Here is a 19,055-nt window from a genome sequence, read left to right on the forward strand (position 1 = left end):
ATGCTGAAATAAATGTCAAAGCCATAGAGACAGTTAGAGATAACAGAAGAATAAGATTTTGATGGCTCATTTGTAATGTTAGGAAAAAAGAGTCCACTATCATTTTATCATTGCGGAGAATTCAGCATGCTGCTGTACTGTAAATTCTTTGCAGTGGAGGAATAAATATATTTGTATACCACTAACTGCAAGAGAAATGAAACTGTGCCTTTCAACCTGAGAAATTTAAGTTTTAGTCAGTGTGTGGAAAATGTAAATGTTATCCAAAGATTTAAAAGCAAGAAGTGATATATAAACTTGCATTGGTACACAGAAATAACACTTGGTAAACATAAATCTTGAATATAAAAAACTGAGAGACAGTGAAAGCAAATTTACATTAGTATTTGTTATCAGAAAAAAATAATCTGAGTAGGCTGGACTGGCAATGTAGACTTGTAAAAACAGTCATAGTGACTTGTCTGTTCTCTCTGCATTTGGAAGAACTAGAGAGACCTATTGCTTATTTAATGACTAATTTCCAAAGGTGCATCACTTATTTTCTTGATGGAACAATTACTGCATCCTAATATCCTTATAAACAAACATTCAAATTGCATGCTATTAGGAATAAAATACATAATCCAGATTTGAATTCCAGATGGAGACAAGAACCTTTTGCTTCTGTACGTTCTGTGAAACCCATTCTGTAACCTTAATGTACCATGAAAAATGGAAGGAACCCAATCACTGTGATTAAATTGCCCAGTACCTAATTAAATTGCTGTACCTGGTTGACTCATCCTTGAGCTAGCTGTCTAAACCTGACCTTGAAGAGTGATGGGGAAAAAATCATGTGGGAAGGCTTATGTTAGCCAAAAAAAAAAAAAACAACCACCACAACAACAACCAAAAAACAAACAAACAAAAAAGAAAACGACCAAAAAACCAAGAAGGAAATGAGTTGACTGAACACAATTTAATGAAAATTTTTCTTAACTCTTTTCAGGGAGGACCTATAATTTGCACAGAATCTGCAAATTATACACTGCATTTTCCTGAGCATTCAGTAGGCTAATTTAAAATAAATTGTTTCATAAGAAAAATACATTTTTCCCTCTTAACAAATCATCTTAAGGTTTAAATATGAATGCTATTCACACTAGATTTTATGAACTATATTTCATAAATGCCTTGTTTTTCTGGTGCAGAAATGTTGGCAAATTTCTCATTTCAACTAAAAAGTAATAAAGGCATGAGTTTGCTGGTATTTGTGTGTTTCCACCCCTCCGTTGTAGTGGAGATGTAACTTCAGGCTTTGTGTTCAGGTCTGAATGCCCTTGAGTCCACAGAACCAGAATTTGGAGAATGCACAGTTACATGTGGTAAGTAGCGAAGCAGATGAATAAAACATATTGTCATTTGCTTTTGGGGGGGAAAAAAAGTGCTAACTGTAGCAATTTAGCAGTTGTAATTTGCATGCTCTCATTCACCTCTCATTGATTTCAATTGCCAATAACTATAATTAACAAAAACAATCAGGCTGATTGTCATTAGAAGTTTAGGTCAGATCTGTTGTTTTATTAAATTCACAGCCTGCAAGCTCCTATTTTAAACCAGTTCCCTACGTTTATTGGCACATGAGCTGCTTTCCCCAAAGTAACAATTTTCGCTATTTGTGAACATCTGTGAGATGTTCAGAAGATGAAAGATCTTCTGATGCTTCTCACAGATGTCTTCCCACATACAATATTGCCAAAAAATTGCTTGCCTGCAGTAGCCTGTTCTGTATTCCACATTTATACAATTTATAAATTGTGCAATGGAGAGAAGAGGTATCATCCTGGAATAGGAAGGGAGAGAGGAAAAATGAGTTGAGCCTTAGGAAGACATCTCTGTGTTTAGGGTGGTGATAGAAACTGCTGCGAGGTGGTAATTATACTGCTTAGGAAGCAGGCTTGAATCAGAAATGCTGTTAATTTTTATTTTTTTTTTCTGAACAAATTTTGCTTCTCATGAGACCACAGAAAAAGGAAAGAAGAGTTTTTGCCTCCATCATTTTGATGTTCTCTGGAGTGAACTTTCATATTTCTCCAGTCACTTTTTCATATATATAACTGCCTTGGAAAACTACTTTGGATATTAGGATGTTATGGTTTTAGAATATATTATTTTTGCCTCTACATACTTTAATATTTCCTTTTCTTATAATTTCAAAGCTGATTATGTATTTGGAGTGCCCATACCATGTGTGTACTCTTGATAATCTCACTTGCTTGGGAGCACATATGTTTAGGGTACAAGAAGCTGCTCTTTATGTCCTATGCCTCTAGAAGACCTCTCAAATATTGCTTATCTTCAGAAAATTTCAGTAGGTTTTTTTGGTCCCTTGAAGTTAATGTTTAACCCTTCTAAAGCTAGAAAGTATATAATTTTACTAAAGAATCAAGAAACTAAAGCTCTGAAAGCAACAACAGAAGATCATCATCTCATGCCTGCTCTTCAAACCATGTTTGTAGCCTTCATTCTAGTCTGGGCTGTTCAGTTCCTTGCATGTTTGTCTGTTGAAAGGCTGGAAGATACTGTATTATTTCTTCCATTAATACTCTAAAGCTCTTTGTCTATTTCCAGTTCTTTCTTATTCCTTATATTCATCTATCTAGCCCTGTATATTTATTGGTTTCCAAACAGACTCCACTTTCTTTTTTTTTCCAAGTAATGCTATGGCTCGATCCCTTGTTCTCCCTATTCATAATCCATGTTTACAGAGGCATTAAAGCACAATTAATGCACGTATTAATTATATCATATCTGCCTCAAGTCTGTATCAGTCCCTCCATGGTCCAATTCTTTTGGCAACTACCTCTAGATTTCTCTCAGCCTCTGTTTTTCTATTGCAAACTCAGTTCTCTGTGGGTCATCCATCCTGCCTCCCCCAGTCTATTAGTTTACGTTTTTCCAAGGTAAATTTCATGAGGGTAATTTATTTTTACTGCATCCAAGCCAGTTTTCTTTTAAGGTAACTTGGATGACTTGGTGGAGTTAAGCCTTCATTCTTTAGAGCCTCTCAGTAGATTAATTTCATCAGCATTGGCAGTTGCTAAAAAGGGGTGAGGGAAGGAAACATGGGAGTGGAAAAAGAAAGCTGTTCAGAAAGAAGTAACAGAAGAGTACTAAGAGAACTTGCAGATCTCATTAAAAGAGCTTTTTTTTCATCAGCCCTTTGAGTGTGATATACTTCCCCAATTTTAATATTGCAGTAGATAAGACATGGTGAGATTTTTCTCTGATGAATGTGATTACATTTAGCCCAGCACCCAGATTTTATCAAGCCATCCTTTTGGATTTTCATAGGTTTCCTGTCTTATTTTTGTTAGCTAAAAAAACCCACATGGCCCTGAAGAAAGAGGAATGCCTTTAATAAAAGTGTCAGTTCACTGCCATTTACACCTCTGTCTCCGCATCCATGAGATGAGACATTCTCTGGAGTGGAGGATGATCCTCTTTTTGTGTCATTTTCAGTAAGTGGTGTTGTCTCCCTCTGTCACTTGAAGTACTGTTTCACAAGTAGCATGACGTCTCTGAAAGCCATCGGTTTATATAATACACATTTAAGGAAGGCATATGCATCATACGCGCAATCTTCAAACCAATTCCCCATGTATTATTATACTGCAAGGTGGGGGTAACACTCCTCTTCCCATGCCTGTTAGTAAACAGAATGCTTCTGGAAAAATGGCAAAACCTTTTTCTGTTTACTGGGCTTCATGTTATTCCTGCCTCCCCCACAAGCTATGTCATTCCAGTGAACTGTGTACACACAGTTTGGCAAAAACAATTAGAGCACTTGTTTTGAATTTGCTCATAATTGTTAAAATGAAGATGTTCCCATTGAAACCCTGATGAAGAGAGTGAACATATTTTGCTTACTTGAACGCTGTGTAGGAATTTTCCTTAGCTTTACACATTTGTGATAGCTTAGCTGCCATTTTTTGCCTTCAGTGGGAATCACCATGTTGCAGTTGGAATCCTGGTGTTCTACATTTGTTTTCACCAGCTTCTCATAGGAAGCCCTGTGTTGCTGACCACCAGCTTTGAGCACCTAGAAGCTTCATTCTGGAGGCAGTAGTGGTATTCCTGTATCACTTGCTGTAGTTACCTTAAGGCTCCTCGGTCCCAGGAGGATTTAGTGCCTTCAGTTTCTGCTGACCTCGGTGGGAGTTGAAGACACTCCAGCAATCACAAAACTGGAGGCAGACTGAGTTGGCAGCCTGCGTGGTATTCTCTGTGCCATCTGATTTGAGCATGTAAAGGCCAGGAGACGGAATGCTTTGATACTTAAAGTGAATTAACTGTTTAGCAGAACATACATTAGTAGCTTCATTTCAAATGCCTTTTCTGAAAGAACAGTTTTGAATTAATATTGAATTCTTCTGACACACAGGAAAATGATGATTCTAAGGATCTGGCTCCCTATGGTGCAGAGTCTGACAGATGTAAATGTTGCTTTGAAATCTTAGATGCCAACACGGGATAGCTTTAGCAGGCACTCTGAGAAGATCTGTTTTGCCTAGTGTTTGGTAGATACATCATATTAACATCTAGAATAAAGAAAAAAGCAAGAACAGAATATGGAGAAAATGAAGAAGTACAGAGTATAATTTTTTTTTCTTTCTTTCTTTTCCCAAAGGGATTGGCATTCAAGAAGTTCTGTTAACAAGTGGATGCCCTGGGGATGAAGCAAAATGTATTGTTGGTGTGAAGGAATGCCGTGGGCCAGTGGACTGTGGATGTGAGTGGAAGTAATCTAAAGCAAATAAGTGAATTCAAGTAAAGCATTCTTATTTTTTGTGAGTGTCACGGAAGTGGAATGCAATTATTATATTCCACCCTCCAGTTACCCTGTTCAACAATCTGGTAGCATTTACGATCTCATTTTTGTACTGATGTGCATTTGGTTTCAAGCCCCTGTAAAACACTCTTTTTCTTCCATGTGCTTAGTTCCAGATATTGCACTAAGCAAAAAAATATTTGAAGTAATTTTAAGGGAAAGGATAATTTCTAAGTAACATTCTGTGGTTTGAAGAATTATGAGCTTTATGATCCATACAGAGATGTTTCATATAGTTGATGATGTACCTATTAAAAATCCCTGCTGTAGGGGGAAGACCAATTTCTGAGAACTCTACAAGCGTGATGATGACTTGTATTTATATCTCTCCTGAAAATCGATTTAAATATGTTTGGAAGATGTTAATTCCAGACAAGGTGAGTAATTGAACCCCATTTTGTGCAGAAAAGCTGCATAAAAGATGTGTTTATTGCATGCTCCATGCAAAATATTAAAGCATCTGTGCTGCTTATTTCCTTTGCTGTCACAACGCAAATAAGCTCAGATTTGTTACGAGCAAGTTAGTATATATAGTATATATATACTATATATATATATATATACATAAAAGTGCAACTTTTATGCAACTTCAATTTCCTCCTTTTGTAGGGGAGACAGTAATTTTAAAGTTTCTTCTTTCTTACTTCAGAGAAGCTGGGCATTGTGATTGATGAGTGAATGCATCTTATCAAGTCACAATCACATTGCACTTCCCAGTTGTTCTCATAGGAGGTGCTGAAGAGATGGGAAGAATTTCCTTTGACTGGTTGAAAACTGTTGGAAGAAACCAAGCACTTTTCTGTGAATCTGACATGATGTGACTCTGCTTTGCAGAGCTTAAAAAGAGTCAAACCATTTTTTTTTTCTTTTATATATGAACAGCCAGCAAGCATTCTTCCCAATGACTCAGCTGTTGTGGTAGTACGCAGAGCTACGCGCTCAGTTACTTACCTGTGTGAAACTCAAGAAAATGGAAGTATAATTGCCTCTGTAAAATACGCAGTGAAAGCAACAACTGGTAAGCTCGTAAAGACATTTACAGTCTTCCAGTGTTATGGCCTTGTGTTTGTTGTGTGGCATTTGATTTTCATAGGATTGCATGTCACCAGTAGTATATAGGCTGGGGCTTGTGTGTGGTAATGGTTGTCACGAAATGCAGGCCAGTGAAAGAGACATAAAAGAGAAAATGACAGGATGGGTGCAAAGGGGTTCCTTGTGGAAGAAGTATTTTCTTTGCCTTTGTAAAAATTCAAGCTAAAATAAGGAGATTCTCCTGTTACCTACTCATTTGTTACTGCACCCAGGTTGGTTAACACAGACTTCTCGTCTCTTTGAGCTACACAGAACCAGCAGCACATCAGACAGTTCTGCAGTTAAGTCTCCTTTCCACTTCAGTACTGAAGCTGTAAAACAACCTTTGAGATTTTTCTTTCAGCTGCCATCTGGAATTTGCTTATGCGCAATAGATTTAGGGAGGTTTAACTTTGAAAAGAATATTTCATACGACAGTTCCCCATAACATCTTTCTCTCCTGCTATGCTACCTAGATTTTTGCTGACGCCATAAGGAAAGGTGACAGTGTACTGATTTTCTCAAATCATGGGAGTAGCCACGTCAAAACTCCAGCTTTTGTAATTGGAGCAAGGATGAAAGTTCCCTGTGCAATTTTTTTTCCCCTGAAATAATATAGGTTCAGGTCTTTTTTTTCTAAAAAATCATGGCAGACTAGAAAGAAATAATTTGTGAGACTTATCTCCATGTTACTCCCCTCCATGTTTATTGCCTCCACTCCTAATTTTCCTTTTTTTTTCTTTCAGTAAAATATATCTCTCTTGAGGTTTTTTCTTCCATTGTACATGAATGAGGATTTTATTTTCTAAATCCATCTGGCAGTCACAAAACACCGAAATCTTTGGCTACATCTATTTCTTTCTTTCTTTTTTTATTTTTTATTTTTAACTTCTGCAGTGTTTTGTTTCTGCATTTCTTTTTGTAAAAAAAGTTTCCTTTTTGAGACCTGAATTAGCTGAGCACACAACCTGTTTTTGGCTTAAACATGCAGATAGTCCCATTGATTTCAGTTGGTGAGTCATCAATAGGGCTACATGTTTGTATTTAAACTCTGGTTAAGTTGTGGTGAAAAGTGGTCAGATGAAACTCACCTAACAGATACATCCATTGAAAACTTCTTACAAGTATTGAGTCTGTTGGCTCAGAAAATATTTATGAGTAGACTGAAATCTGAAGAAGAGCTAACATTGATTAAGTAGTTAAAAAGGTTAATTGTTCTGCCTAGAGCCAGACTGGCTTCCTTTAGCTTTGTTATGTAGATATCCAGAGGAGTTTCTGGGCTTTAGTTTCTACTGCCATTGCTTGGATTTCAGATATTATTAGCTCTTAATTAGGTATATAGAAGAATTTATCAGTGGAAGCTGGACTGAGAAAGTACCAAGACTTTCAACATATCTGGTACTGATGTCTGTAGCACAGAATCAAAAAATGGCTAAGGATGGAAGGGACATTTAAGATCGTTTATTTCCAACCTCCCTGCTATGGGCAGGGTTGCCAGCCTGCCTAGAGCCCCATCCATCTGGGCTTGTATGCCTCCACCAGGGGTGGAGCATCCACAGCTTCTCTGGACAACTTGTGTCAGTTCCTCACCACCCTCTGAGTAAAAAAAATTCTTCCTAACATATAACCTAACTCTCCCCTCCTTTAGTTTAAAGCCATTCCCACTCTGACCATGTAAAAAGTCAGTCTCAATCCTACCTATGAGCTCCATTTTATCAGTGGAAGACCACAGTGAGGTTTCCCCAGAAACTTCTCCAAGCCAAACTCCCTCAAACTTTCTTCATAGGAGGGGTGTTTCAGCCCTCTGATCATCTTTGTGGCCCTCCTCTGGACCAGCTCCAACAACTCTGCACCCTTCCTGTACTGGGAGCTCTGGCTTGGACACACTACTCAAGATGAATCCTCACAAGGGCAGAACAGAGGTGGACAATCACCTCCCTTGCTCTGATAGCTGCTCCCCTTTTGATGCAGCCCAGGATACTGTTGGCCTTCCAGGCTGCAAGAGCACACTACTGGCTCATGTCCAACTTTTCATACCCCAAAACCCTCCAGTCCTTCTGTGCAAGGTTGTGCTCAATAAGTTCTTCTCCGCAATATCTGGGATTACCCTGACCCAGGTGCAACACCTTGACTTTGGCCTTTTTGAATCTCGTTAGATTTATGTGGGTCCACTTTTCAAGCCTATCTGAATCCCTCTAAATGGCATCCCTTCCATCTGTTTTGTCAACTGCACCACTAAGCTTGGTGCCGTCAGCAAACGTACTGAGAGTACCCTGCATCCTACGGTCTATGTAATTGATAAAGGTGTTGAGGAGCACTGGCCCCAAGATAGACCACTGGGAGACTCCACTCATGACTGGCCTACACCTGGAAATAGAGATCTCTGGCAGCAGTCATCCAAGCAATTCTTCATCCACCAAATAGTCCAACCTTCATAACCATATCTCTCCAATTTAGAGATAAGGATGTGGAGTGGGACTGTGATAAAGGACTTACGCAAGTCCAAGTAGGCAACAGCAGTTGCTCTTTCTTTGTTCACTGATGCTATGACTCCATCATAGAAAGGTCATGAAAAGGTCAGGCACAATCTGCCCTTGGTGAAGCTGTGTTGGCTGTCTCAGATCACCTCCTCAGCTTTAACATCTCTTCAGGGTGGATCTGCACCTTGATCTTCCCAGGCAAAGAGTTGAGGTTCACCAGTCTGTAGTTTCCCAGGTCTTCCTTTCACCTTTTCTTGAAAGTGGGAGTGACATTTCCCTTTTTCAAATCGCCTGTACCTGACAGCCATGACTCTTCAAATATGGAGATTAGCTTTGCAACCACAATAGCCAGTTCCTTCAGGACCCTGTGATATGTGTCATCTGGTCTAATAGGCTTGTACACATTCAGCCTTGTGAGGTGGTCTCTAACTTGCCCCATCTAACAATGGGGAGCAAGATGCTCTTTGGATGGTCACACATCTAGTAAGATCAGGATACTGCATTTAGTTTTCCAGTATGATCAGCAGGATGTTACAAAGATCATTCTGGCAGCATCAATGCATGTGGCAAAATTCCATGTGCTTGGTTTTAGATTTTCATAGCTGTTGTCTTCTGTTTTGCAGAGATGCGCTGCTCTCTAAGAGCGTAGCTTGCTGTGTTCCAGGCTTGGAAATGGATAGTGTTTCTTCCCACATAACAATGCTGTCTTTTCCAGTTTCTAATTAAAAGATCTTTTGAAATGAGGGCTGGGGAATTTGCGACTTAATTTAAGTGAGGTGGTTTGTCTATTTACTCCAGTCTTACAGTTAAAAGAACACCTTTTTCTGTTCCATTATCTGATTTCTAAGATGAGATGTAAAGAGAGGTAGAATCATGACGTCAGCATCAGAAATAAGACAAAAATCTCATTTTTCACATATAAGACTTTTTTTTTTTTTCCCCGCATAGCATCAAAAACTAGTCCAAAAGATTTTTAGTCATCATAAGATGGACAGGTGTGATGGGCTGCCCTTGGATGGCTGCCAGACCCTGCTGAGCTGCTCTCCCACTCCCCCTTCTCAACTGAACAGGAGGAAGAAAATAAAATGGAAAACTCATGGGTCAAGATAAGGACAATAAATTACAGTTATTGTCACAGGCAAAACAGACTCTGCTTGGGGAAAATTCATTTAATGTATTGCCAGTTATAATAGGGTTGGCTGGTGAGGAACAAAGACAAAAACTATGAGACCTTTCCTCCTGCTTCCTTTTTCCCAGGCTCAACTTCACTCTTCCATTCCTAACTGTTCTACTCCACCTCCTCAAACAATGCAGGTGGGTGAGGAATGGGAGGCTCTAGTCAGACCATAAGAGTTCCTCTTTGCCACTCTTTTCTCTTAATGCTTTTCTCCCATGAGTTCTTTATGGGCCACGGTCCTCAGGATAAACCTGGTTCAGCATGGGATCATATGATCCTATGTGGATCATATTTCCTTCAGGGAACCCCTGCCTGCTCCAGCATGGGTTCCTTCACAGACTGCAGCATGGAGATCCCCTCCAGTTTGGTCTCCCATGGGCTGCGAGATAATCTCTGCTCCGTTGTCTTGAGTACTCCCTCCCATTCTGAGCTTGATGTCCTGTGTATTACTTCCTAAATGACTTTTTTTTTGTCCAACCAAGAGGCATCTGAGGTCACTCATGCACAAACTTTAGTTTGTATTTCATCTTTCTCATCATCTATATCCCTCCCTGTGCTATACCAAAGTGATAAATTTCTTCGTGATAGTGGCAGAACTGCAGAATGGAGCTAAGGAAGCAGAGTTGAGCTTGCTTAGCAGCAGTCACTTTATCTTGACACTTTTCTAGAGAGAAAACCTTGAAGTGGTCAACAAGACAGCCAATAAGAGGTAAATGTATTTGTTTTGATCTCATCCTTTCTCCAGTTCTGTTGTTTTACCTGTGTGAAAAACAGTGGCCAGATCTATGAACCTGATATCAAAGACAACATTTGAAAATATGTGCTGTGACGCTTTAGTTCAGATTTTCACACGTGAGGTGGGAGGATGGGAGAGCATGCTGCAAAAGGACTAGTAAGGCCTTACATGAATTTGGCTATATGTGGTATGTGGCTAAACATTGTATGAGTTGATTTTAATGCTATGCACAAAGAACTTCCATGTGTCCTTTACCACTGATCACTATGCTTCTCAGTGACCTTTTGTTGAACAATGGTAATGACCTTTTTGTATGAGTGAGTGGTTTTTTAGTAATTTGTCTTCTTGTTTTTGGATTTTTTTTTTTGTTTGTTTTGTTTTCAAAACTATTCAGTCTAATGTCTCTTTGTCTTTTATAGCAGGAGAAACGTAACAAAGAAGTACTTTATCATAAAAAATTGTTGAGATCTCTCCAAGGAAAATCTCAACTTTTAATAGCTGACATTTCTCTTTGTCCTTCTTACTAAATCACTACACTGAAGTACAGTAGAGGGTCTTGTTTCACACTCCCACCCATTATGTTGTTGGGTGTTTTTTGAAGACTTTGGGACTGGAAGACAGTTTGTTCAAAATTACTAATAATAGTGCTGTGAGGAAGGAGGACTTTGCAAGGGAGGAGTGTGAGAGCAGGGAACGATCCTCATCACCATGCTCTGTGAATAGTGTCAGCCTCCTGAGATCCCAGCTATGCCCCAGCTCCACGCTTTTCATGGGTGGAAGAGCAAGTTGGGCTGTGTGCACAGTGCCCCTTCTGTGGAGAAAATGGAAGCAATAGTGTTTTGTATCTCAGAGGCCTTTACAGCTCCCACTTCTCTACAGCTTGTTTCTTGCTGATGACTTCAGTTCCAGAGCTTCTTTTAAGGGCAGAATTCACATCTCTGTAATGGGTCACTGCACAAGCGTGTCATCAGCATTACCGTGTTGTCCTTGTATTTGCACAGAAAAGGAATGTGTGATCCCAGCACAAAGTGTAGCAACATGGATCTCCTGCATGTATGTGCGTACTGTCCTGTTCTCATGTTTGCATATACCCATGCATTTTTAATACGTAGGATAAGTCTTAGAGACAATTTGAAAAAGAATGAAAAAAACAAAATAATGACCCACCTGTGCATCACTGTTGTATTAAGGGAAAGAACAGTGTGTGAGACAGAGAATCTCATTGCCCTCTGCCAAACTGATACATACTTTCTGGATCTGGAAACTGGTGGAAAGAACTCCTGTTGGCTGCTGGACCGTATGAACAATTGCTTGAGCATCTGCTTATACAAGGAGCATTGCTGTGCAGTCAACATTATCATAGATTATTATCATAGATTTACTCCCCTGTTCCCTGCTTAGAATCTCAAGGATATGAGAACCAAAACAAGTCTGACTGACTGTGAAGATGAGGCAAAGAACTCACTGAGTACCTCAGCCCTCTCCATGTCTGAGGAGGCCACCTCTCCCCTTCTATTTATCAGAGGGAGAACACACTCATTTGCATGTCTGTTCTGCACAGTGTATCTTAAGAATCCCTTCTTGTTGTTTTTTACATTGTTCTCCAAGTTCAGTTCCATCTGCACCTTGGCTTTCCTGATCCCATCCTTGCACACCTAGACAGCATCCTTATTTTTTTCCCAAGCCAATTCCATCTGTACCTTGGCTTTCCTGATCCCAGTCCTGCACATACAGGGAGCATCCTTATTTTCTTCCCAAGCCTCTCATCCCCACTTCCACTGCTTACACGTTTCCTTTTTTCCCCCTCAACCTAGCCTGCTGGAAAGAAATTCATCTTCATAGTTGATATCTACTTTTACTGCCTACAATTTACGTGCAGCACCCTTGCATTTCATTTAACTACATTCCTTTTTTAAGCATGGTAAATATAGGTTACCAACAGGTATATTGAAAATCACAAACTTTCCATGGGCTGGAAAATTCTGAAAAATGCAGTAGCAGAAGACAAATCTGACTATTTGACGGATTAGGAATTAGCTGGCTGGTTGCAGCCAAAGGGTTGTGATCAATGGTTCTGTGTCAGGGTGGAGGCTGGTCACAAGTGGTGTCCATCAACAGTCAGTCTTGGGACTGGTGCTCTTGAGCATCTTCATCAGTGACATAGATGATGGCATCAAATGCACTCTCAGCAAGTTTGTGGATGACACCATGCTGAGTGATGCAGTCGATACATTGGAAGGGAGGGAAACCATCCAGAGGGACCTGGACAGGCTGGAGAAGTGGGCCCATGAAAACCTAATGAGGCTCAACAAGGTCAAGTGCAAGGTACTGCACTTGGGTCAGGGCAATCCCAGGTATTCATACAAACTGGAGAAAGACCTCCTTGAGAGCAGCCCTGCAGAGAAGGACTTGGGGGTTCTGGTGGACAAGAAGCTGGACATGAGCCAGCAGTGAGCACTTGCTGCCCAAAAGACCAACTGTGTTCTGGGCTGCATTAAAAAAGGGGTGGCCAGCAGGGAGAGGGGGTGATTGTCCCCCTCTACTCGGCTCTTGTGAGGCCCCATCTGCAGTGCTGCATCCAGGCTTGGGGCCCCCAGTACAGGAAAGACACAGAGCTTTTGGAATGAGTCCAAAGGAGGACCACTAATATGAACAGAGGGCTGGAGCACCTCTCCTATGAGGAAAGCTTGAGGGAACTGGGCTTGTTTAACTTGGAGAAGGATCCAGGGAGACCTCATTGTGGCCTTCCAGTACTTGAAGGGAGCATATGAACAGGAGGGGGAATGACTGTTTACAAGGGTGGATAGTGATAGGACAAGGGGGAATGGTTTTAAACTGAGACAGGGGAGGTTTCGGTTAGATATTAGGAGGAAGTTTTTCACACAGAGGACAGTGATGAACTGGAACGGGTTGCCCAAGGAGGTTGTGGATGCCCCATCCCTGGAGGCATTCAAGGCCAGGCTGGATGTGGCTCTGGGCAGCCTGGTCTGGTAGTTGGTGACCCTGCACATAGCAGGGGGGTTGAAACTAGATGATCAGTTTGGTCCTTTTCAATCCAGGACATTGTATGATTCTATGAATCTGCTTGAGACTAGCAGGTACATTATAAATTTATTTTTGGTCTGTAGAACCCTAGAAAATTTCCAGTGATGGTGCTTACAACTTTAGGAATTTCATTACAGTGTAATGGTGGAATAAATGCAATATTTACAATAGCACTTTTCTTCATCATTCTTTATAACAAAGTAGTCTGCAGACTTTCAGAGAGCTGTAAACTCCAAGCTGAATGTCGTTGAACTAAACTTCATGTTTTAAAAAAGAATTGTTCTTTCTACTCTAGCTAAGTTAAGTGGATTCTTTTTTTTTTTTTTTAAGCTTGTATAAATATATCTTTGCAACCTTTACTGTAAGCTTTAAGGCACATTCTGGCAGCAGCAACATTCTCACTGCCTAATTGGGAATGTTGCCTGGACTTGACACATATGATCAGGGGCTTGATACTGCTCCTGATGTGAAAATTTTTGCTCATCATAAAACAGCTTCTTGGGAAGTTGCTTTTCTGTCTGTTTCCTGCTTGCATTTTAAATGTGAGTGTACTTGTATGGAAATCCCTTTGTATTATTAGGTTGTCTCTAGGGCGGTTTTAGATCTTGACGACCAGAAGAACTTCCTGCCTAGGAAGAAAACTTGAATAGATCAGCAGTGGATAACAGAAAGCTTGCTTTTCTCTTTAGGAGGTTCCTGTTACAGACTGTAAAAAGAGGTATTCTTAGATGTCTAAATTCACATCTTGTCAAGGAGAAAAATATATTACATTAATGAAATTGCAAATCAAAGATAATTTTCACTGATGTCTGTTGCCCACATAGGCTTCTAATACTGGAAAGACAGTTCAGTCAGTGAAGCAAATTAGTCTGAAAGCAATTAACTCTGTATTGTCTGAAAAGCCGTTATTCAGTCATACTATGTATGATACTCACAGCTTGTTCACCATTCTCCCCATCTTGTATCTCACAGAAAGATCAGGAGAATCCTATAGATGAGCTGTGGTTTATGAATGCCAAAAGATTCTGTGAAGCAGGAGAATGAAACTCAAATGATGTGATGAAAGAGTTGTTTAGATACTACAGTGATGACAGCGACAGAAGACCTTATACAGACATAGAAATGCAGTAGAAATAGAAATGGTTTTCCTGCAGTCGTTCTGCTAACAGAGAATACATGCCAGTTTGAATAATTCTGCATAGCAATGAGCAATGAGATATCATATTATAGTTTTAGACACTCAGAGAAAATAAAAGAAAAATTAAAGTTGCCTGTCTACTGTTACCAAAGCTGGAGGGATCTGGAAAGATGTGTTCATTGATTTGGTTGAATGTGGCTGAACTAAGAAGTTCAATTAAATTTCAGAACAAGGTGACCAGGTTTGATTTTCAGGGTCAAAAAATAGATGGAGGCAATTGTTTGATCATCTTCAGCAATTTCCACTTTTCCTAAGTTGTTTGTCAGAATCATCTTGCAAAAGTTATCTCTTGTCTGAGATTAAAAGCTAAACCAATGGTAGGGACCTCAATTTCCTTAGAAGTATTTCAAGGCTGAACAGTATGCACTACAGAGTATATTCTTTATTTGAAGTTTTTTCTACATTTTTCAGTTCTCATCTTCATGGAGCTGCTCCTTGATATTTGTTTCTGGGCCACGCAAAACAATTCCTTTCCAGTTATTCTTAACACACACCAAAATAGATATGTTTTTCTCTTTTTAATTTTTTCATTTTAGTGTTTAGGAACTGTAATCCTGCTATTTTACATGGCTATAGGTAGTATTCTGACAGCTGTCCTGCTATGACTGTCACTGAGATTATTAACTTGTGTGTGTGCGTGCAGTTCAGTCCCATTGTGTGCTCTCAATGTTTTGGTAGTTATTTCCTGCCAAAATATGGCTATCCATTATCTGATCTTTCTGTCTGGCATTTAAAACAGTGGATCTGCTTGGACTTTAAGTAAGTGGAAAGAGTGGAATTCTTCCAACTGGCTGTAGATACTTGCATCTGAGCTGTTCATCCAGGCCTCTCTACAGTTAGTATTATGTTACTGATGAATTATGAAATATTTCACCTTGTCTTGGATTTCTAAACCAGGTCAGCAGAGTAGCTTGGAAGTGCCAGTTCCTCTCCAAAGGCTATAGACAAAACTTAAGACAGCTATCTCAAATATCTGCATAGTAAACTATCTTAAGTGAGATCACAGAAACACAGAATCATAGGGGTTGGAAAAGACCTCTAGAGTTCATAGAATCATAGAATCACCAAGGTTGGAAAAGACGTCCCAGATCAGCCAGTCCAACATTCTACCTATCACCAATATTTCCCACTGAACCATGTTCCTCAGTACATCTAAACATCATTTCTTGAACACCTCCAGGTATGATGACTCCATCACCTCTCTGGGCAGCCCGTTCCAGTCCCTGATCACTCTTCCAAAGAAGAAGCTTTTCCTAATGTCCAGCCTGAATCTCCCCTGGCACAACTTGAGGTCATTCCCTCTGGTCCTATCACTAGTTGGGAGAGAAGGCTGATGCCCATCTCACCACAACCTCCCTTCAGGTAGTTGTAGAGAGTGTAAGGTTTCCCCTAAGCCTCCTCTTCTCCAGATAAAGAATCATCTAATTGTCTGATCCAACCTCTCTGCTATAGCAGGTTCCATTTTAGGCAGCCTGTTCCAGTACTCTGTCACCCTCAAAGTTAAAGCAGTTTTTCCTCATGCTTGTATGGAACTTCTTGTGTTCCAGCTTCTGCCTACTGCTCCTTGTCCTGATGATGAGCACCACTGAAAAGAACCTGGCCCCACCAACTTGACTCCCACCCCTTTGCTATTTACAAGTGCTAATAAGATTCCCTCTCTGTCTTCTCCTGCATCCCATTCCAAATACCTTGGTTAGATCTGCCTTTGCAAAAAAGGCATAGAATATTACTATTCTGATTTGTAAAGGCATGGAGGTCATGAAAGACCTCAAGATGAAAGAATGAAGTACCGTTCCTTCTCATTGTTGTTCATATTAAATGCTTGATTCTTTCCATCAAATTTGAAAATTTGAACATGGTAATGACTATATATTTCTTTTCTTCAGAACTGAAAACAACACAACCAAAGGGAAAAGAAAAAGGACAATCAAGGAGAAGAAGGGCAAATGCCATTCTGGTCTTCTGCGTGGTTACTGCAGTCATTGTGACCATTGGTGTGATCTTTGTCATAATCTTTATAATTCTTCACTGGTAAGTGGATAACTGTTGCCTCACGCTCTCACTACATGAGAGCTCCCTGCGAACGGTGTACCCTCGACCTATCAAGCAGCTTGTACTCGTATGATGCGGTCTTGAAGAATGCTCTCTTTATTGAACAACACATCCCTTTATATATCGTTGCTTAGCACTATAGGACCACCTATACAAGGTAGGTCCTCCTATCAGGTTACAGCACGTACTACCTTATTGTTTGATTTCGCAATCGCTCTCTACTACAATTTCGCAATCAATCTCTACTACAGATAACATACAATGTGTTTTATGTGTTACTTCATCAAAATATGCTATTATAGGTGACAAAAATGACCTGGGCTAAAGCATTTCAAGATTCTGTGTAGTTTAATATTTGTATTGCCAGTAAAGAGAGACAAGCAAGCTTTTGAAGACTGGGTGGAAGTACCTTTCAAAGCAGTTACAGCGACTGCGGATGGGAAGGGAATGATTCAGAGCAATTTATGTAAACCTACTTAAATGTGTGTTTTTGGTGTTTTTTTTTTTGTTTGTTTGTTTGTTTGTTTTTTTCTATTTCAGGGCTGTTGTCAATACTGGTTTGGTTTGTCAAGATGACAAAGACAAAAAACTGACCAACAAAAGTGCAGTGAATACCTTGGAATAAGTAGGCACTTGTTCAGAGTCAGTGTTGGCTTTCAAGGTGTTGGAGTTCCTGCACGTGCATCTACTGTGATCTCACTAACTTCATTAGCCATAATACAAGAAGTGCCAGAAGTCCTTCCAGCATTTGCATAATGAACAAATTTAATAAAAAAAAAGAAAAGAAAAATATATTTTTTAAAAAAGATCAGATTACACAGAAGCAGTATATAAAGATATTAAAAACAAAACGAAACAGGAATACTTTTTACCGTTTATTCACTTAGTTTACTGAACTTCAAATAAAATTATAATAATCATCCTATTTTATGGTATATATCCAATCTAGGTAGTGTAATAGTTTGAGCACCTCTAATTTGGAGAATTAAAGCCAAATTTTGAGGTGGAGATTGAAAAGAATATATTTGACATCTCTTATATTGATGGCAATGTTATTCTAGACTATATGAAACTGAGTATACAGCCTAGGTAGAAACTAGGCAAAAACAAAGTGTTCTTAATCTTCCTGATGATCTTCAACTACAGAACCTCATATATAATCACTGTAATCACTGTAATCACACTTCTAGGCATATGGAAGGGTATGAAATGGTAGGGAAGATTGATAAAATTTGCTTTTTAAGCTTCATTAATTTTTTACCTTCACACTTGCATGTATAATCATTTCTGCCATCCAAGGGACCAAAACATGTGAATAGAAGCATAGCCTAGTTCAGGCCAAGGGTTCATGTATGTCAATCAAATCAACAGACAAAGGATGTTGAGGGAGGAGTACAGGAGCAAGTCAAAGTTGCATGATGTTTTTCTCACATATTCTTCTGGCTTCCCACCATTTACAATTTTTTTTTTTCTAAGCAAGATGCATTTTCTAAGCAGTTAGCAAACTGGCATGAATTTCTTTTTAATTACATTGTTCAATGTTTCCTTGTATTTATATAAGCTTCTCTCACATAAAACATCCTATGATGAGGAAATATACAGTACAACCATATCTTTTGTCCATGGTCAACCTGCTTCCTGCTAGTTTCATTTGTTTCACTTCACTTCTTTAAAAGGCAGCAAATATTAGTCAGTACTGTACCTCTCCCTGGAAAGGGCATCTTCTAGGTCTCCAAAATATTCCCAGGTTATTTACTTTCTACACTGAAAAATTTAAGCTTTCTTAGTGATTGGTCATCATAAAGCTCTACCATGTCTCTGACCATCCTTGATGACTTTCTCTAACCGTCCTCAGTTTTGTTACTGTTAAGTTTATGAAGGTGCCTTCTGTTTGTGTAAATAAACATTGTTTGATATAAACAAATAAAAAACAAACTGATGACATTGAAAAATGGACTGTGGACTGAGTTAAAGGTTTAATAGATTTCATGATCAAGCTTTTTTCTTGAGTATAATAGACACACTGAACTATGGCCAAATACTGAGCACTTCAGGTTAGAGAAAGCTTCTCAGTAAAGAACATTAAAAAAAATAAAAAATAAAAAAAAAATCAGCCAAAATAAAATAGATTGGAGGTAGTAACTCATCCTTTCAAAGAATTCTTATTCTCTTCAGTTCCTGTACTGCTGCAGATGTTCTAACTGCACCATCTGCACATCCTTAAGAAAGCATTATCATATTTTTTCAGAGATACATCATTTTGTTTGCTGTTTAGTGAAAAGATCATTTACATTTTTGCAAATAAAATATCATATTCAAAAATGATGTGCACTTAATTCTGTAAAAATAACTTTTTTAAAAGGAAATGATATTTTTGGTAACACTCTCATTAGCTATGTCATTTTATATCGTGGGGTAGACAAATG

At 39.2% G+C, this 19,055-nt stretch overlaps 1 protein-coding gene across 3 annotated transcripts in view; it reads left to right on the plus strand.

The window, feature by feature from the left end:
• Positions 1-18,585, plus strand: part of SPACA1 (sperm acrosome associated 1) — a 134,676-nt gene extending 116,091 nt beyond the window's left edge. For 2 of the 3 annotated variants that reach the window (XM_048935896.1, XM_048935895.1), the window contains exons 2-7: positions 1,308-1,364; positions 4,670-4,771; positions 5,141-5,247; positions 5,753-5,888; positions 16,464-16,608; positions 17,170-18,585. In XM_048935896.1, the coding sequence (XP_048791853.1) occupies positions 1,308-1,364; positions 4,670-4,771; positions 5,141-5,247; positions 5,753-5,888; positions 16,464-16,608; positions 17,170-17,254 (632 nt within the window). In that variant the 3' untranslated portion in view covers positions 17,255-18,585. The remainder of the gene's footprint in view (positions 1-1,307; positions 1,365-4,669; positions 4,772-5,140; positions 5,248-5,752; positions 5,889-16,463; positions 16,609-17,169) is intronic. The other variant, XM_048935897.1, reaches the window with a different exon arrangement.
• The last annotated feature ends 470 nt before the right edge of the window (positions 18,586-19,055 follow it).

This window comes from Lagopus muta, chromosome 2 (assembly GCF_023343835.1).
Source record: "Lagopus muta isolate bLagMut1 chromosome 2, bLagMut1 primary, whole genome shotgun sequence".
In the NCBI taxonomy this organism is placed as follows: domain Eukaryota; kingdom Metazoa; phylum Chordata; class Aves; order Galliformes; family Phasianidae; genus Lagopus; species Lagopus muta.